We start from the raw sequence: 21,261 nt of genomic DNA, 5'->3' as shown, positions 1-21,261 counted from the left end.
TGTGAAGAAGAATTTTTTCTTATCAGCTAGGTAAAATCAGAACTACTAGCTCATTTTTAGATCAGTCACTTTCAGTTTACTCTAAACTTAATAAAAAAGTCAAAGTAATGTGAAGAAATAATTGCCAGCATTCCCCATTTCACATACACCTGAAGTCAGCCACACCTGAAAATCTAGGCAACCTAAACCACATACAATATTAAGAGGTCAGTCTGTTAAATAATTGTAACTTTTTATTGTTATTTCTGTCATGACCTATAAAATAGTAATTCCTGAATTATATCAGGTGTAAGATCACCTGAATGCGCTATGTCCAAAATGCATTTATTTCCCTTTTATAGTTAGATTTATAAAGATGTTAAATGCAAGTATTTTATGAAATAAATAGAAACAAGTTCCAGAAAGTCTCATAATACTGTGCAGAGGCACAACTGCAGAAATCTTTGCCAATAAGGTATCCTGCTCAGCCTGAACTTTTGTGCTATTCCATTTTCCCAGTTACAGAGAGATTAAATATATTCTGCCCATTCACTAAGAACATCACCGTTCTGACCAGCATGTGGTCCACCATAAATAACTGTCAGCCAACAGATGCAGCATTAGATGTGAAAGAATCGTATCTTATTCCTGATCTCTCCCAACACATACTAAGCAATTTGAAAATCATCACTCCAAAATTTAAATTGTCCTTAGCTAAATGAAGTTACAGAACGAACTGTTTAGGACACAACAGTTAGCAGCAAGAACTCACCAGTTTGGTATTTCTGAAATCCTCCTCCATATTTTCTGTTATGTTCTGTAGTGTCTGTAATTGCATATCTATTTCCTGCTGCTTTGTGGAAAAGTATTCTTTGCCAATTATTTTGGATGGAAGCCCTGAAGAAGGAAAAGTTCCGTCATCTTCATGTAACATGTTCCAAGTTAAACTGTCTGCAGCAGAATTTGACTTCTTATCTTCCTTTTGCACTTGGCTTGATATATTTTTCAGATGATCATCTTGAAATAAAAAAAAAAAAAAAGTGCACTAACGTCACTGAAAAAACTGCAAACATTTAAGTAATGCAATTCATTAGGCATAGCTGTGCTATACCTGATAGTATGTTTTAGGAAGCAGGAATCATCACAGAAATCAAATGTATAAACATTTTGATGTGTAAGACTAAAATAGCAGGAGGCGAGTTGGGAAAAGGCTGCAAGTTTACTGTGGAAAAGAGTACTACAACAGAAGTCCATAGCTTTTTTTCTGACGTAAAAATGAAATGGTTTACCTTTCTTCCAAAGTGCCTCGGGTGGAACTGCATTATTAACAGAAGCTGCCGTGTGATCAAGTTTTGCAGTAGATGGAATTTCAAAGTTAGCATTTTGCTGTGCAGTAGCTGTCTCTTCTGCAGACTCAGGTATCATGGGCAAATTGTTAAGGATGTTACTGTCTTCAATGTCAATCACACTGACATACTTATGTTCACTCTAAACAAGAAAAAGACTATGATCAATTATAAAGCATTTGCATACATTGTTTATAGTACATGGTTAACTATTTCCTGTATTTACCTCTTACCACTTTGCATTGAAAGCCTTTTTGTTTTGGAGACAAAATAACTACAATCTTCCCTAGGGTGTTACACAACTGTCCCATCCAGATATAAAAAACACAAATTAATGAGGTAAGACAAACAGCACACTTAAAATGTCTTTTAACCATATGTACATTGGATCACTAACCAAATCAGGTGCATCTGACAGAAAGCATGACAAAGGTCTCTCATTCACTTGAGTGGGGAATCTCAGGTTTAAATACATGTCTGGTGGTAGTATCTCAAATGCACTAGATGATTCTGTGAGAAAAGAGTAATAGTATTATATTTACAGTAAAAGCCAGGAAACATCAGACAAAACTGTCTGGAAACAGGTCTACATTCTCTAAATGATAAGGAAAGCTCTGATCAGCACTTCTTTTAAAAACTATAGACAATGTACCTTAATAGTTTTCTTCAATGTTTGCTTCTAACAATAAAGTACTAAATTATTTTTCATTTTGGTGACAAATTAGCAGAAAAATACTCAAAAGATTAAAATTAAAGCAACAAGCTGCAGTCTAAAGTGCTATTTATTTCCAGTTTGCTCCTGAATAGGTTGAAAAAAAATAACCTGCATCTTTACTTGATCCAAATAAATGACACTACTTAGCTAGACAGACCTCTCTAAGAAACTATCTGCAAGAAGTCATGTGGTGCAGTAAAATAATCTTCCAAATGGAACAACACTGCTGAATTTTAAAAGAAAGGAAAAATTAGTATCCTCACTTGGTACCGCAGGGAAAATACTTAGCTACTGAATTCTTCTATGTAGTACAGTTTATCAAGGACTTATAAAATGGGGAGAAAACCCACATCAAAACAAATCTTCTTTAGCTCAAAATCAGTAACCTTCTATTCTTCGTGCTACAAACTGACCCAAAGGATGACTGATGGGAAGTAAAATTCCTACTTGAGACTGGAACACTGTTACTTGGCATATAGCTATTATGTAACTTAGCAGATGTGTAGATCAACTGTATAATCAGTTGAGTTACTACAGCTCCATTTCATGTGGAGCTGTGATCTATCTTAACATCCTACTGGTCAATCCATTTGGTGTACAGAACAGCAACTCCCCAAGACAAAGTGGCACTAAAATCAAGCTAAAATTCACAAAGGTACCACATCATTCAGGAATACAAGAAGATAGTTACACTACACCATGAAATATTCCAGCCAAACTTTTCATAAACAATATTACGATTATTTCACATTTGGTCTCCAGAAGTCGGACAAATTAGCATCTTCTTATCTACATCCTGCATTAAGTGACTTTGTGTACAAAATCCATGTTAACATTGTAGTATTTTTATAGACTTCCCAAACAACAAATGAAGTAGCGAAAGACTGAAGCCACACCTGACACAGGAACAGAGTTGACTGATTCATTTTTTTGGACTTCAGAAACCTCACTGCAAGCACTGATTCCAACATCCCGATATGATTTGAGCACTTGATAGGAAAAAAAACAAAACCAAAATGCATGAATTTTAAGGAAAGTAAAGACACGGATGGCATTATCTGAATGTGCGTTTCTGATTTCTCAGCTCACAATCAAAGCAAAGTTGGGGGGAAGAGGCAGGGAAACAGTTTCAGTCACATGTAAAACACTGTCTAAAATGCATTTAGATAAAGTCAAGCTAGTTAAAAGGAGCTTTTAGAAAAAGTCACAGCAGAAGTACTTACAGAAAGCATGTAGAAACTCTTACATAATTGCACCAGTAGGATTTTTATTTATAATTATTTCAACTAATACTTTGTAATTTATATTCCAGTATCTTGTGGTTTAATACTTTTTGAAACAAAATGTTACAGCATGAAAAACTCTTTTTCCATTTAAAAATTTACTCTACTTTGGAAGCTGGCCAAATATCACAATTAACAAGATTCAATACTAGAAACAGTTGGTTACTGTAGCACACAGGTAGCACTTACCTGGGTGAGTATTTGTACTTGCATCCTGCGTTTCTGCTGGTTTTTTTCCTGTAGCAGCCATGTAATGTAGATCTGCTGAAGTAGTAATTGCTTCTCCCACTGTGTCTAAAGTATGATAATACATTAAAAAAATGCAAGAATTAGAAACCTATGAAAGCCATGATATTAACTCAAAACTAAGGGCTCCAACAGATTCTTCTTTGCATTTCTCAAAATAATTTTAACCTTTCTCTAAGCATACTTCATGAATGAAGTCTGTATTCCTGCCTTATGAATATGCTACTGTATTGAAACTTACAAGGGTACACTGAACTAAAATCAAGGCTCAGTTTGGACATGTAATTTTAAAATTAAGTATTCTAGTATGCTGTACAGTAACAGTTTGTTTCATATTTTAAAAGGGAACAAATATTTATGATGTGTATACCTTTATTCATGTTTCTACAGAGCTCTGCAAGACACTATTTCTCTAAGGCCAAATTTTCAGATAATGGATTGCATTTTTTCCTCTGATAGGACTAAATATTGTGCTGAATTAATGTACTAGAAAGAAACAAATCTTTCTACAGCCATGCCTTCAGTTTGAAAGCTAGAATTATTGTAAACAGTTTCTTTTAAAAAAGCATTAAATTTAATGTAATAGAATATCCAGGCAAATAATACTGGAAAAATATCTTTTAAAAACAAATAAATTGATTTAGAATTTGAAAGCATTCTTCTGATGAATCACATGAACAGAAATCACCAAGAACCATAGTTACTGAAATTCATTCAACGTACTGTTATTATTTCATGAAGTCCACTGTTCATAAACATAAACACAAGATTATCACTTATTTCTAAGAAAATTCAAAATACTTCTAAAATTTTCAGGAGAATTATTGAGTTTACAAATAATTGATATGTGATCTTACATTTGCCTGCATCTCTCCCCACACCAATCTCCTAAAAACTGACCATACCCAAGAAAGACTAAATATCTGTTGTACCTCCTGAAAGGTTTTCCTGATTCTCTGGGGAAAGATCCCGTAAGACATTATGCTGTAAAGCCCACAGACATTTGAGTTTTTAATATCTTGATGACTACAGAGGGGTTTTTTCCATTTGAAATCTAACAGACTTCCGTTCCTTGATTTATTTTATTTAGGCACTTAAAGCATTAAGAAGATTTGTACTTGCCCACTGAAATGAAAAAACCATCTTGAAGGTATGATGCAGATTTTTCTTGTTGATCCTAACATAAGGAGAAAAAGAACTATCTTAAAAAATAGTTCCAATGCCAATTAAAGGTTTTCTTGATGCTGTTAACTTTTCAACATACCTCTTTTGAGTAATGAGTTGGGAAAAAAATCACTGTAATGTACTTCTCTTACCCCCTTTCTTAATTCTTCCGATCCATCCCAACTTAATGCAATAACTATGTAAACATTCTTTCCCATATGTACCTTGGGGTGACCTGCAGTAACACAAATTCCTGATTCTTCTTCGAGTATCTCTGCCATACTATAGTTAACATCTCCCAGGTCTGGTGAGGCTCTCCAGCTGTTGTGCTAGGGAGGCAAGTCTCAAAGAAGGTATGGTATGGACCAGAAATAGAGCCTGCTGCGCTGGGTATTGTTCTAGCTTTAAATCTGGTAGTGTTCTAGCCTGAAATTTGGTACTTGCAAAGATAACCCCCAAATATGTTAAAAGATATCAAAAAGGCCCAGGCAAACAAACAGAAGTGCATAAATCAAAACCCAGCCTGACAAAGACTTCGTCTTTCCAGTTTCCTGGCGGAGCCAGAACTCAAGACCTCATACTCCCCATCCTCACAGTTACACTGTCATAATCTAGCCTCATGTGAAGACAGTAATGCCTGGGTCATTTGCCCTAGCATTACTGCTAAACTAAACCTAATTGTTTTTTTAAAAGCTATTAGCATTTGTGTATAAATTTACCTTAATGTACATACAGACAAATACTCTATCAAAACAGACAAGTTCATGTCCCAAGAAAATCAAAAGCAACCTTTGAATACTTCATAAAATTTACAGTAAATGCAAGTATATGAATGAAAGATGGATACCGTTTCTAGCCTAGAGCCTGGGAGAGATTTACATGATTGTTTTGGTTGACAGTTGCCCAATTCCTTCTTTCTTCTTAATACTTGAATAGAAAAAAGCAAAGAAAAAAATATTTTTCTATACCCCAGTCCCTGATTCAGCAACCATCACTGTATCACTGCTACTGATGATGGAGTCATCTGGGCAGAAGGACACACTTGGTTTCTGCTTTTCATCTTTGTCTTTCATTTGGTTCTTACCACGCCTTTTTTGTCTGTCAACATATTAATTACAAATCAAAAGCAAGAACTGCACTCAAATAATAAAAATACCTATGATTGTTTTCTAAGGAATATTACTATTAAGAAATAGAGACTGAAATGAAAGTGGGAAAGACAAACACAACTGTTGCATACAGACCAATTCAAAGCACTATTTTCGCCTACCAGAACTGTACACAAAATTGTTGTAGGAACTCATAAATATACTTAAGAATCACACCAAAATCTGTTAATTGTCTAATAATCTATTTACATCAAATAATATAAACTGTGTAACATGTCATAGCTATATTTTGTGCATAATAACATAATCATTACTACATAAAATGCCTGTAGGGAATCTACAAGAAATACACCAGGAAGAAACAAGCCTGTTATCACTGAAACTTCCCAATTAACTATTTTAGTAAAAAAGTTGCAAATTTTCTTTAGTATCTGATAAATTGTATCCTACATAATTATATAAATTATATTACAAATTCTCATAGATTGTAAGACAACAATTGTCGCTTCAAGCATTTCAGCTGGTAATATCAACAGAGGTATTCTAAATTCCAGCTGCAGTTACTTATGTATCAATTTAAGATCCTAGAGTCTGTGTTTCCAGCTGCTGGACTTAAAAGCGTCATAATCAGAAGCGAGTGTTCTGTTCTAGATTCAATGACACCATTAACTCTTCCACAGAAAACACAGATCTGTGAAAAGTCAGGAATCTACTGGCATTACATGAGGACTGAACAGAGATACGCATGCAGCTTAAACAATTTTAACTGCTTGTGCAATCAATTAACAAAGAATAAACAAATTTTGAAAGTAATGAATAACATACCTAGCAAAACAAAATAAAATATTGTTTCAGCAGGAATTTTGCTAATCACTGTCTGGATTCAGAAACAAAGCCTGTATCTTGAATTACATTGGAAGAGTGTAACCCTTTCCTTCTTGAAGATTACTACCAATGGAGATGATATGTAATGAAGACAGTAGCCTATCAAGATTTTATTGTGTAAGCAGCAAAGCATTTCACAGACAGTATATATCGAACAGCCAGATTTAAACCACAGATAGAAGTATGAAAAATATTTCCCCTTTGAATCTTATCAGCCTGGTAACAGCAACAACGCCTTCATGCCCTAACACCATGCTCCTCCTGCTCTACCTTTACTAATATATGTTAATTTATTCTCCTCCAAGAGAATTAAATCTAATTCCACTTTATTTGAAGCTGCTATGGAAACTTTATTTGAAGCTGCTATGGAAACTTTATTTGAAGCTGCTATGGAAACTCCCACTGATTTCAAAGCTAGAAGTTACAGGTTACCAGTAAGTCCTTCAAAATGAAGACCCACTTTAAAAGTTTGGCTTGCCTTTTTCTATGATTCTGCACATCTCTTAGTTCAAACGGTTCAACATCAATTTTTAGTAACTGGATAGGTTCACTTTGGTCTTGTCCAAAGGACGTACTGGGCACAGTATGACGCTGGTGGCGCTGCTCAAATGCAATGAGATCTTCAAGTGGAATGAATTTTGGTGCCTGAAAATGTTCAGAGAGAGAAAAAAGCAAAAATGAAACATTGATACAGGAAACAGAGAGAGGAAGCCCAGTCAGACTCAATGAAAAGAGCAGGTCCAGGTTGGATCTCAATTATACAAACACAACTCCTGTAGCAATATGTAGACAAAGTGAAAATGTAGAAAAGATAAATTAACAGCATCAGACCAGAATCTCAGCTAATGTGCACGTGTAAACTATTTCTGAAAGCAAACTAAAAGATATGAATTTTCTCCACACTGTACTTCATTAATATTTGCATTTTTAATGTATGTAGCTCGGGATGAAGGTAGGAACCATGCAATGTACACAAGGGCTGAAAAAGCACCTTTCAGGAAAAAACGTTCCTATTCAACTGGAAAGAGCAAGCGTATGAGTCTATGAGAACAACATTTTTCAAAACAATGTGCTCTCAACGTCTAGAAACTAATATTTTCTAACCAAGTCTTTTAGCATTCCTTTTCTGCCCCTACAAAAGAGGAGGCAGAACTTGCCAGACACAGTAAGTATTTACATATATAAATACAGGATTAATGTCACTATGCAGTTCACCAAATACTGAGCCATAGCATGAGTTTAAACTCTGCCCTGACCTCCACCCGTTAACAGTAAAGTAGTGACCATGTATCCACCAACCAACTGGCAACTGTCTGGCCAAGAGCAAAACCAGAAGTTTTGATAAAACAGGCAATTTAATAATAAACATTCTTTGTATTTCTGTAACAAATTCTATTTAAATTTCTGTAAAAACAGAACTATTTTTTTGCTATATAAATATATTATATATATAATAATAAATATATAGAACTATTTTTTGCTATGTAAATATAATCCAGAGGGAATTCCTTACATTCTTTATTAATGGACTGAATGTTGATGAACTATGGAATGTGAAATCAATCTAACGTTGTTAAGAACATTGCCAAGCTTACAGCCTACCTCATACTGGCATGCCAGTAAGAAGGTACCTTAGTTCCTGATCGCTTCTGGTAGCTGTACTGAACACTTCCAAATTCCATAGTCTGGAAACATTAATTTACTTTCGATGAGTAAGAAAACATGAAAGTTAAAAAAAAATGGTATTATAAAATCCAGTACCTTCTTTTTTTGAGGTAAATTAGCATGGAGTAGTGATAATCCTGTGTGCTGTAGTGCTTCTCTGCAGTCAGTCTCCTTTGTTGCAGGTTTAACAGGTATTAAAGTAGTAGCGGTTGGCTGACTTACAACTGGTGGACGTCTAGGTACTGGATCAACTTGCAAGTGCAACAGTGGAATACCAGCCAGGTTCTGAGTGATCAGTGCTTTCTTCATATTCCTATTTGCAGAGAATTGCTGCTGAGGTGAAACTTCTTGCTGTCCTTCATACCAACTTAGATTAAGGTGTTTGGGAGGTCCCTTATGTACCGTTTCTGCCCATCTTCTCTCTTCCTCATGCATCTGCCTTTGGATCTCAGGGTCGTGCCTACTCATGTTGACGTCTTCTTTTGCCTTACTCTTCCTTCGTATGTCTGATAACTGATGGTTCCATATGGAATCTGATGAACTCCAAGCTACTCGTGGTACTGGGGGCAGTCTAGCAAAAGCTGATGACATTTCCATTGGATGCAAAAATGCCGGTTTGAAATGATAACCTGATTCAAGCTTAAGCAAAGGAAATCCATTTGAGTAATTCAAGTTTCTTCCAATAGGGATAAGCTTTGGTGTTTCCTGGATGTCTGCAGAAGGAGCTATGAGATAAAGTGGTTTAGCAGGTACTGAAGAACGCAAATCTTCGCTGTGGCTTTCTAGCAGGCTTGAAGAAACATTCACATCCAGATGGTTCTAAATCAGAAAAGCAAACAACACAGCATTTACAAGCACCTTGAAACAGTAACCATGCACTAAATATGCATGCAAATGGCATAAATATTCCTTCTCTATAGCAATCACAAAAAAATATCTCCTAATCGTTGTGGTGCACTTCTCCCCGTTCTCTGGACTGTTTTATGACACCAGCAGCTGCCAACTAGGCCTTGGTGACTTGAGTAATGAGTCAGGCAGTTAAGCACCTCTTGACTGTACCAGTAACTCTTTTACTTGGTTAAAGCAGAGAATGGCACTGTCCATACTGCAACTTTGCTGCTTGGATGAAGCAGGGAACAGGAATGGAGACAGTTCCTGACAACCCTGGAAAACTCCTGCCCAGGTCGTAGCCTGCGTGGTAACCTGAGCCAAACAATACCATTGTTCTTGGAATTTTGAAGAATTACCAACTCAGGCTGTGGCCAGGATGGAAATTTACTGATGACTAAAGCCAATCATCTCACAGTTTTATAAAGAGCAGTCCTAAAGGAGACCCCTTTGAGCTCTCCTGGACTGCAGCAGGCTGTGACCAGCATCTCCCTCTGAGTGGGACACAACTCACAGGTTGGAAACCACTGAGTCTGAGGCACTAGGGGGCCTGTGGCAGAAAGCCTGCTCCTCCAGACTCAACCCTTCACCTGCTGAGGAATGCAAAAGGCATTAGAGGTGAGTATTTCACTGAACTTGAGGTGAACTTTTAACAGGTACACCTTTGTTATAATACGCATTGCAAGCTTGAAGTAGTAAGGTTATTTTTGAAATTTAAAACAAATTTTAGTCATTAGCTTTGATGTTAAAATCCTACAGATAATGTTGAATTGTGAACAAATTCTCTTTCTCTACCCTTTAGATACAAAGTGTTGTCCAAGTCTGACACTAACATTGGGCCTAGCTGCACCTGAAGTCTATGGGAGTTCAAAAAGCAAGGTGGTCTATTCTGACCCTGGTGACTCAACAGCAGAATTCCCTTCCTCTTTGTATTTCTCTAGATCTAATCTGTTGTTAGGGTTTGAGACTAGGAATAGATCCAGCCACACCTAAACTCTGCGACCTTTTAGAAAGCAACAGTGTCTACTCTGAACCTTGTGGCTCAGCACAAGGGTGTCTCTGATTCTTCACCCCACTTTCTCTCTCTCTCCCATTAAATATAAACCACTGACCAAGTCTGAGACTAAGACTGGATCTAGCTGCACCTAAACTCTGTTAGAGCTTACAAAGCAGGAGATTCCACTTTAAACCTTGTGATTCAATGGAAGGATCTCCTTTACCTTCTTACACCTCTGATCTTTATAAACTATTTCCAACTCGATTGTGTCTTGATTTCAATTCAGTCTGTCTCTGTGCAGTTACTCTAAGCAATAAGTAACAGAGTGAACCTTGCTGTCAAATCTTTTGCAGTTGCATTTCCTAAATTTCATATTAAACCTATTTCACTCAAACTCTTCGGTGTTAATTCTTTATGTGGCCTGACCTAAACCACCCTTTTGTGACACTACCCTAACAAGACAGAAAACATATCAGATACACAGAGCAGTCTTCATGAATGACACTTTGATATACCTACTTTTATATGGTCATTGTTGCTTTCATCTCTTAAACTATTCCTTGGTTGAAAATCAGAATTCTTTTCACCAGGTTTTTCTTTGTCTTCTTGAGCAGGCAGCTGTGTTTTCAGAAAGCCATTACCTTTGGTAGCATGTGCAGGCTGGCTTCCTTCCAGGTGAACAAATTGTTGCTGTTGCAAAATTTGTTGCACATTTGGCAGGTTGGCAAAGGATGACTGCACTATTTGCATTAAACTCATGAAGTTGATTTGCTGTAGCTGGATATACACACACAAAGTTTACACTGTAAATAACTTTAACAGGAATCTTAGCAAAAATTCTACATCTAGGCTATCTTGTAACTGTTCACTATCCTGTTAATACAGCTGAATAAACAAATCCCAAACTTCAAATAATGATTCTTGCGTATGATTATTTATTGTACTGGACTTTCTTTTAAGATACCTTACATACTTGCCACATACCTTAAATACTTGTTAAAACAAGACAAATTCCTTCACTTTTTTTGTGAAGTCTGAGTAAATGTAAGGTCACATAAAATTGTCTCTATGTACTAATGAAAAATAAATCCTAGTACAGCTGCAAAGTTATCACAGCTTCAGAATTTTTCCTGATGTAAACTATTAGAGCACAATAAGTTATATAAACTAAAACTTTCATTATTACCTTGCTTGCTTTGGGTCTAATGCAAGAGTTAAGTCAAAAGTAAGTTTTCTGTGTTTACATGGAACTGGAAACCTCAAAAACCCCCACACAGAGAATACCTTTAAACAGTCATTATCTCTACTTTTTAAGTAACACTGAACTGTGAACACTATTCTCAATAATGAGAAGCTCTCACCTGAACTAACTTAAACATTTCATCTTGGAGCATCTGCCTCACAGTTCCTGATGTGTTTAGCTTCTCTTCTGTAGGCACTTCTTCCTTGACTTCTTGTTCCTTTGAACAAATGGAAGTATTGGAGGCAGCACTTGACACAACAGTCTGAGAAGGCTGACGATCACTTAGAGAGATCTCTCTATTACTTAAGAAGGAAAAGAACAAAATTATCAAAAACATTAACAGTTCACCTATATGAGGCTGTCTTAAATCAATCCACAAAGTTTTAAAGATATCTCCATTTTTCTAAAGCGTAATTGATTTGTAGGAATGATTTAATAATTAACACTGAACAATCTTCACTAGACAGCATGTATGATTAACTTTTTCCTAACGCTTCCTAATATACTGAAAGAAAAACAGTAGTAAAGGCACAAGTTTTATCTGAATTTTTAATCACAAGGGTATCTGAAATGGTGTCTTCACTACAGACACAGGCAGAGAACACAGATTTGACAGAAAGAGACTCTGGTTAGTCATAAAACCAAACAAGTGATGGAAAATGGAGAAAGGCATTATTAGCTGAAATAAAAGAGATGGCAGATTTACGTTCAGTTAAATAATTAAATGTACCTTTAAACATTTGGAATTAAAAACAACCATAAAATTTCAGATCAGAAAACAATTAAAATTAAAATAACATGTACCAGATAGCACAATATATCTTTTAGTAGGTAAAGACTACTAAGGAGATGAAGTGCTTAAATGATGAAGAGAGAGTTAGGATTTACACTAAGTTATAAAGACACTGAAGACCTTTACCTACACAGAAGAAAAGCATCACTTCTCTTGAAATCTGGTAGCTCTGAATTAACATGTTTGATTCATGTGATATTCTGGACAACATTCAAGAGTATAAGATCCTCAATGATTACAGTCCAAAAAGGTTTCAGGAAAGGCTACTTAGTACTACAGTTTGCAGGTAAAATATACCATACCTGCAAACATTTTGTAATCAAATCTACAGATCGTGTTACTTCAGACTGAAAATTTAATAGGGATAGTCCATTTTATTATATGAAATGTTATAGCTTTATCTCACCTGGGAACTTCTGCATCTTGATCTAAAGAGAATGAGTGAGAAATGGTGCTAGGAACCACCTCAGCCATGCTATAGAGAAAAAAATGAGTCTTGTAAATACTACAATGATTTGTTATACTGTTTATTTTCATTTTACACACACACACACACACACAAATATATATACAACCTCCTGAAATAGTATTTTTATTAGTATGAGATAAAATACCTGAAAGCCACCTGATCACAGCTATACTGATCTGCATGGCTTCAATTACTGCATTACACTGCAATCTGAGCTGGCAAATATTGACATTCATGCTTTGTTTCCCTAGCAATCAGAAACTGACTCAAACAAAAACAATGAAAAGGTTCTAGGATTCAACACCAACAGCAGGCAACAAAGAGGCTAATCTGAGTTCACAAAAGAAGAGAAAATCCAATTTAAGCAATACTGTTAATACCATTACAATCTGCCTTCCTAAAAAGGAAGAGACAGCATCATAAGAAACCCTTGAGGGGCACTTCATGTGCAGTTATTTTAGCTTCTTTTGCAACAAAATCCATCATTATAAAATAGCAGAGGATTCTATGTCTTTCTGAAATCAAGCCATTTAGAAGTTTTTCACAAATATAATATATATATACACAGGAATATGTATTTATATGCCATCACAATTAATACGTTTTACTAAATATTAAAGACATTCAGACACAGCATTTCAGAGGAAAAGGTTTCATTACCACTAATTTGGTGGATTCAAGAAGAAATCTAACTGAAATAATAAAACCAGATTGCTATTTTTCTGACATTAAAACAAACGAAAAAATCTCAGAAGATTCTTCACAGTAAACATAATGAACCCCGTGTTTACAGAACATTTTCTTCACTGGAAAAACTTCAAAGAAAAACTGACCAGTAATCTATTCAAACAGATGATGTGACAATCAGGTTTATGGACTGTTTCTAAAATTTTACATTCATTGTATTATAAACACTTAAGTATTTTAAAACATAAGATTTTAAAAAGATCAGAATCAAGTACATTTCTTAACTTGTGTAAAAGCTCCTGAAAGAGGGACAAAGGAAGGTGTAACAAGGTTATCTGTTTTTATCTCACCTTCTGATCCCTAGATATCAACCTCTCTTTCTCGTACGTTGTGTAACAAAAAAATGATTAAAATTTCCTAGAATAACAGCTCTCCACTCATATTTAGCCTGAAGATGCTGCTCCTATTTCAGGTCTGGAGAAGGTACTGTGTACCTGAAAGCTTTTCCAGTTATTCTCTATCCTTGTTTCCAATATAAAATATGTCTTCCACAAACCATGCCTTTTTTACCTGATCATTACTAAAATAACCCACTCATCCACCCAGCATTTTGTTTGTGAAATGCCTGTACACATGAAATAGAAAATGACTGAAATTTTATTTCAAACTATGAAGTCCTTATAAACAACAGCAAGAACCTATTGAGATTCCACTGGATATCATAATTAACAAAACTACTTTAGATTTTTAAGCAGTGCTAAAAGAGAAATTAAAACAACAAAAAAGTCTCTCACACATTCTGTTCAGACTTTCCTTCCTTCGTTTTTTCCATCTTTTGATCTTCCTGAGGACTATCTACATCCGAAATGGAGAGCTGCTGGAATATAAAAAGATGCATCTGAACTTGTAAATTTTTGTACCCTCCTTCTGCTTCAATAAAGTATTATTAGCTGAAGGCAAACACAGTTTTGATTAATCAGCCACTTGAAAAAATCTGTCTCAAAACCAACCAACATTACATTGGAGGACAGGTACAGCTCTTAAGGAGATGACCAAATGATTCACCTGAGTATCTTCTGTTCAAAGTAATTATTTTAAGTTTTTGTTTTAAAATTCATATCCATATATATTACCCTGACACTCTGCCAATCTTGCACCTTCTAAATAAAGATGAAAACGTGGAACACAAACTAACTACAAAGAAAGAAACTGAAACAAATGCAGGGTTTCACACATGCCATAGATTCACTATAGTAAAACGTACTGTAGAACTGAAGACCACAAGACATTTTCTACTCCCATTAACAGCACTGAATCTAGAGCACTGCAGGCAAGCAAACGAATGGCGTTGCAATTCACATTTAAGCACAACAGCCCTTACCCAGTTGTAAAGAAAGGAGACTTATGACCAAAGACGATGCATGAAAAAAACAAGGCTTGTTTTCAGACAGGAGCAAAATAAACATGTTTATACATTTAATTTAAAAACAAGCAAGCATGCAAACAAGTGGGAGCGTCTTTACTTAATCACCCTGTGACAACTTCAGAGACAGCACACTTTAAAGAAAAAAAAAAGGCTATTAATACAGCTTTCTAGTATAACAAAATACCCCTTAAAATATGGTCTATTAACCAGAAGACTCCCTGGGGTTTGTTGTTTGTTTGGGTTTTTTTAATTTACATGCTTTCATTTATATGTGTGCACATATCATGTAATGGTTTGTGTTGGAATGCAGCGTCATACACCATATAGATCTAATGTGATTTTTATATATATGATTTTATACACAGACATGCACACATTTAGTTTTATAAACAATTAATCAGTTTTCAAAAGTGCTCACAGCAGATCTCACTCTACCGCTGATGAATTACTTGTGAACTTGCTTGTCAATTTAAGCAGGGAAAAAAATTCACCACTCCTAAACACTTTAAGCCATCAATTTCTCAAGCATATTGAGGAATTCAGTATATTTTTAAAAGAGTAGTCATAATAATTTGATGCTTCTATGCAAGATGGTAACTTGCCTTTCCTCTTTGATGCTCTATAGGTTTGATTTTCACAGAGCTATTGGAGCTCTTCGGAGTTTCATATGGCTCCTCAAAAAACTCTACAAAGTAAACACAATTACTGTAAATCAGGAAACTACATGGCATACAGCATCATTATGTGATTTCTGTCAACTGGTCATGTTAGTCCATTTTTTTGCCTGATGAGGAGAAAGGGCTTGAAAGATGTCTCAGCAAACAGTCTGTTATTACAAGGGATGATGCAAGCACAGAAAGAATAAATAAATAAATAAATAGATGCATGAAAAATTTAATCTGTACATACTCAGGTCTTGAAATTTTCAAATCAAATTTTACATTTTTGGAATGAAAGTAAATGACAGAAGAAATATGGTAATATACATTGTCTTATCTCTATAGCAAAAAGAAATTATTTAAGTAAAAAAGTTACCAGAAAGTCTTCAGAAAGCAATCATATGAAATTTATAATATAAAATGGATACAATAATTTCAACAGAACAATGAAAACTTATTTCCATTTTCTGATTAAATAAACAGAGTGGCATACAATCCTATACATGCAAAACACTTACTGTTTTATATGTTAGACCATAGTAAAAGGATATACCATAAAAACAAACCTCCTTCTGATGTTACATCTAACACCTTCGGAACAAATGGTCTCTCTTCATTAAGAACTTCAGTCACATGAGGTACAGAATAACTCCCACGATTTACTTCCTTCTTGCCAAAATATTTTGACTTTGTAGACATCCTGGTAATTGAAATTACAAAACGTAACTAACACAGAAATAATATAAGTATCTGACTCGGTTTAAGTAAACTGTTCATCTCAAATTGCAAGCTAGTGCATAATTGTAAAATAAATACTGCTGTGATATAATCAATGTTCATATAAATTTTCTCTCACAATTTCACTTAAACCAAGATTAATATTATTTTTTGGTATAGCTGTGACATATTAGTGACATTAATGGTACAGTCCTTCAAATAGGCTGTGTCCAGGAAAATGGAACCAACACATGTATCTAACAAAACCAGAAGGCGTAAACTGCACCATGACTTCAAAATCATCTGGTTAAGATTACATTTATGTCCCTCACAGAAACTTCTGCCACTGAAAAAAACCATAATCTCGTCAGAGAAGACACAGAATACTAATACCAAAGATCTTTCATTTCTTTAGTGCAGCAGCAGATGAAGAGAAATATCAGAATTAACTTCAGGTTAAGTAATCTCCATCTTCAGAACTGTGTAAGATACTAACAAATAAAATATTTACTGCCTTTTCCATCTATTTTTCTGACATGCAGATTATATGAACATAGCTAGATTACAGATCCAGGGAAAAATAAACTAATGTTGTGAACTCTCAACACAAAGAAAATGACACTAAAGAGAGTGGAAGTTACCTGAATTCTTTGAGACAATCATGATATCAATTATATCCAAACTCTAGATTCCACTTCCACATCACTAAGTTTATAAACAACCATGTACAATTCACTTCACATGCTACAGCTACATTGTCTTCTACCCAGTGATATGTCTGCTGATGGAGAACATTTGATATGCTTCATGCAGCTGTAAACAGTATGCACAAGTTTGATTTTGCACTCAAAATTAAACACATACATAACACAGAGTAACAGAACACTTCAAACTGACATGCTGCTTACCTAAGGGATTATGACCAACTAGATTTCTTAGGTTAAAAAAAAAAAAAAAAAAAATTACCCCAAACCAGTTTCACAAAGATCATCATAGGCTTGTACACTCTGGACATCAGGAGGAAGACTGGCCACTGTGGAAGAGCCTTCATCCATACTACTGTCTTTCTCTGTCCTAGACTGGGCTTCTGACAGAGATGCAAGTTCTTTCAGATATTGATTATCCGGACTCTATTAATAATAATGATAATAATAATGATAATGAAAAATCACTAGTTAAAAAAGATACCTGTTTAAAAAAAAACCCCAATGATTTAATCTAGTATTTTTATGGTTAACTTCATATTCTTTGTTATAGAGCTGAAAAATTCTGTATTTACAGTTGCCTGTGGAATCTGAGTTTTCCCTTTTTGTATTAAGTGAAGCAAATGTCCTCTGAATTATCCAAAGGAAACATAAGACAGATTTGTCAACATCAATTGAGCATCAACTGTCAAAGACACTATGTGACAATATAGTCTATACAAAGATACACAGTAAGATCTGGCCTTAATCATACATAAAACAAACCTCTGAAATTATCACTGAAGACAGTATGAGAGGTAAAAGCCATACATAATCATGCAGTTAGATGGATGTACAAAATTTGGGCAGTAAGTTGAAAGTAAAATACAGGTGGGACTTGTCAGGAATCAGAAAATACAAACCAAAGCCAAGACAACATCTGTTTTGATCTGGGAGAAAATCTCAAAGAAAACCCACAACACCCTCCCCTGAGAGCCTTTCATGTAGACTTAATTGTCTTTTTTTAGTGATCCAGCTGTCCCTAAATATAAAACAAAGCAATATTAATCAGGTTCTTCTGGCAAATCTCTTTTTATATTAGCATACTCTCTAACTCTGTGTAATAGTGCTAGATAGAAATTCAAAATTCACTTTTCATCAATCGTTAACCAGTTAAACACTCCAGTCAGACTATGTATGCACTGTCCTGAAAGACCAATGAATCCAATTCAAGTCTCCCCAGAGAAACTATTTCTTTTTGTCTTGTTTTTCCATACTCTATCTCCACTACTAGGTTTCTTCAAAGATGATGTCTAAAACTAGACACAGCATACAAACTTGTAGGAATTTTCTCAAGTAATGTGGCATTAGGACTTCCAAAGTGAACTTTCATGTCCAATCAAAGTTTTCCTACAGACAGAATTCCAGTACTCCTGGAATGCTTCTCTTTTCCAAGCAATCCTTAAAGAAAAGACTAGTAATCAGTATTCCAGGTTTTACTGAGAACAGCACTATGAGGTAAAAGACATGATTTTCTTTACTGGCATAATTAACTCATACAATTCATTGACACCCCCATCCTCTTTCTTACCTTACATTTTATGCTCTGTGCTTGAGATTCGTCTCTGTATAACTGTTCTAACAGCCACAAAGAAGTAAGGACAGCAGCTGATGAGGTTTTCACATGTATCACTGGAAAAATCTCTTCTAAGGAATCTTGTTCATTGGAACCAAAAAGCTGTCTTTTATCAGACCATCTGATCATCCACTCAAGCAATTTTGCAATATTGCTCAACTTACCTATCAATTCTATAGCTAATTCTTCTCCCAGTGCAATACCAACTGTATCAACAGGTTTGTAAATGTATTTAGAAGTTGCCTGAGTTTGCAGGCTAGAAAAAGTATGGTTAGGAAAGGTCTGGCTTGCTGGTGCAACAGTGACTCCTTGATTGTCACTCTGAGTTCTGTAAATTGACTTGTGTTTTAAACCAAATAATCCTTCATTAAGTCCTTTGATTAGGTCACACATAGAAGGTTTTGTTGTCTGCACAATGGCTGGATTTTCCAAAATATTTTGGTTTTCATTATTGACAGACACTGTTTCAGGATCACAAGATGCCAGGGTGACAGTATAGCAAGACCCTGCTCTAAACACACTTTGGCTTCTAGTTTTGCCTTGTCGACGCTTTAGTGTTGTATGAACATCAAAAAAGAGAGAGTTTAATTCATGCTCTCGAAGAAGTCCAGAATAGCTAGTAAGAAATGGAATTCCAAGGTCACTGTACTTTATCAAGTCTCTCTCAAGAATATAACTCAAAAAGAGCTCTAAAAAAATAACGTATTCATCATCATCACGTTCAAATTCCCACGCACCAACGACAGGCAAATTACATGGATTATGCATCTCTTTTCCAAATACTTTGTCTTTATGTTTTGTTTTCCAGTTAAGAGCTTTTATCTTGTGTGTGGTATTTTTGCTGCCTATTTCCCCTTGTCTTTGATGTTCATTATCCCTGGAAGACAACAAACGTAAGTACAGTTAACACCAAAATCCATTTAAAGAACAATTACATGAAAAAATTATAAATGCAACATGGTGAGAGGACAAGGGGTAATGGTTTTAAACTGAATGAGGGTAGATTTAGATTACAGATTAGGAGGAAAGTCTTTACTGTGAGGGTGGTGAGGCACTGGCACAGGTTGCCCAGAGAAGCTGTGGATGCCCCATCCCTGGCAGTGTCCAAGGCCAGGCTGGATGGGGCTTTGAGCAACCTGGGCTGGTGGAAGGTGTCCCTGCCTGTGGCAGGTTCCTTCCAACCCAAATCATTCTATGACTCTTTATCTATTGTTAAAAATGGGAAACTAACAAACCCCTAAGTTACATCAATACAATGTTAACGTGACAAATTAATCAAATGCAAAATCCATAGTTTTTACATAGACAGCAACTCAGAAGTATCCTATATGAATGTGGTCATAACTGATTATTTACACTTCAATAACATATTAGTCACATAATAACTGATGAAACATTGGTATTTGGTATTTCTAAGATTTGATAAATTTGTAATTCCTCATTTGATAAATGTAATTCCTCCTCATTTGACAACTATCCTGTTTGGTGAAAAGATCACTTGAACATTAGCAGACAACTTTTTTCTTTTTCTTTTTTTCATGGAAAGCTTTTTCCTGTATTTTTTTCATACCTCTGCAGTGAAGGTGTTTGACCTCTTGTTTCTTCAAACAAAGCATCAGAAAGTGTATCTGCTGTGTCAGCGTCACTATATACCTGTGGATTCCCAAGATCAGTAAGTGTGCTTCTGCTTAGACTAGTGCCTAATGAGAATCTGTCATAACAGTGTTCCTCATCATCTGCTGTTCCCTCTTCTGCTGCCTCCCAAATATTAATTTCTATAGGGCCTATGTTCCTTATTACACGTCTCAAGGCCTTCATTCTCACTTTTTCAGCAGCCTCTATAACAACAGACATCATTTCTTCACCTTCAGGACCTATCAAAAGAAACCCAAGAGATTTTAAATGCGAACTTCTCAGTTTTCAACTATTCTCTCAAATTGAGACATGAATAAACTTCGAATCATCCTAAAATATAGCCATTTAGAAATACAGAGAGAAACTGCGATAAAGAAACACCACCAACCTGGAAGTCATGATACTCTGTTACTGGTATAAATGTATCAGAAAGAAAATACAAAATTTGCCACAAAACTCTGTCAAAAGTTATTTAACTGAAACCTATACTAATCGCTTTACATGCAGTATGAAAGATGGCATTGTCACAAGTTAGCACGTTGGGTAAAAACAAAGTTCATTTAATATTTCCTGAAGAAGGATGCACATTACCTTTAATAATACTGTGTCTGAGTCGCTGCTGAAGTCCATGATATTTATCTCTTAGCGGAACTCTTACATCTTCAGGATTAGGAAATGCTTTTACAAAAATCTCTGCCACCTGCACAAAATAAAGTTATCTTTTCAAGTAGCTAACATGCATGTAACACGTATACTTTCCAACAGAACTTGCACCACCAGAAAGTCTGCCTAGTAGGGTTTACAAGGAGAAGAAGTATTTGCGATTATCTCTATTGGTTTTTGTTCTAGTTTTAATGCCTTTTACCTTTTTCATTGGTGGTAATTCTCCAAGCAGACTCAAAATTACATCTTGAACTAATTCTTCAACATTCATGAACCTGCAGAAAGGAAGCATTCGACAAGCCCACTCCACTGCCTGCAGACAATGCTCAACTGCAGAGGCATCATGTTCATTCTTCTTCAGATCCTAAAAAAA

The 21,261-nt window shown here is 35.4% G+C and overlaps 1 protein-coding gene across 6 annotated transcripts in view; it reads right to left on the bottom strand.

Annotated features, from left to right (window-relative positions):
- Window positions 1-21,261, bottom strand: part of CPLANE1 (ciliogenesis and planar polarity effector 1) — a 66,918-nt gene that overhangs the window by 12,938 nt on the left and 32,719 nt on the right. For 4 of the 6 annotated variants that reach the window (XM_037373378.1, XM_037373377.1, XM_037373383.1 and 1 more), the window contains 21 exons: window positions 21,091-21,252; window positions 20,817-20,925; window positions 20,161-20,464; window positions 18,546-19,467; window positions 17,238-17,401; window positions 16,121-16,254; window positions 15,498-15,580; window positions 14,264-14,346; window positions 12,720-12,788; window positions 11,639-11,822; window positions 10,797-11,054; window positions 8,489-9,211; window positions 7,206-7,372; window positions 5,702-5,831; window positions 4,958-5,062; window positions 4,692-4,746; window positions 3,513-3,617; window positions 2,937-3,029; window positions 1,723-1,835; window positions 1,269-1,467; window positions 752-996 (listed from right to left, as the gene is read on the bottom strand). In XM_037373378.1, coding sequence (XP_037229275.1) covers window positions 752-996; window positions 1,269-1,467; window positions 1,723-1,835; window positions 2,937-3,029; window positions 3,513-3,617; window positions 4,692-4,746; window positions 4,958-5,062; window positions 5,702-5,831; window positions 7,206-7,372; window positions 8,489-9,211; window positions 10,797-11,054; window positions 11,639-11,822; window positions 12,720-12,788; window positions 14,264-14,346; window positions 15,498-15,580; window positions 16,121-16,254; window positions 17,238-17,401; window positions 18,546-19,467; window positions 20,161-20,464; window positions 20,817-20,925; window positions 21,091-21,252 — 4,407 coding nt within the window. The remainder of the gene's footprint in view (window positions 1-751; window positions 997-1,268; window positions 1,468-1,722; window positions 1,836-2,936; window positions 3,030-3,512; window positions 3,618-4,691; window positions 4,747-4,957; window positions 5,063-5,701; window positions 5,832-7,205; window positions 7,373-8,488; window positions 9,212-10,796; window positions 11,055-11,638; window positions 11,823-12,719; window positions 12,789-14,263; window positions 14,347-15,497; window positions 15,581-16,120; window positions 16,255-17,237; window positions 17,402-18,545; window positions 19,468-20,160; window positions 20,465-20,816; window positions 20,926-21,090; window positions 21,253-21,261) is intronic. The other 2 variants (XM_037373381.1, XM_037373382.1) reach the window with 2 other exon arrangements.

Source organism: Falco rusticolus, chromosome Z (assembly GCF_015220075.1).
Source record: "Falco rusticolus isolate bFalRus1 chromosome Z, bFalRus1.pri, whole genome shotgun sequence".
Lineage (NCBI taxonomy): Eukaryota > Metazoa > Chordata > Aves > Falconiformes > Falconidae > Falco > Falco rusticolus.
This window is presented reverse-complemented; position numbering and strand designations above follow the sequence as displayed.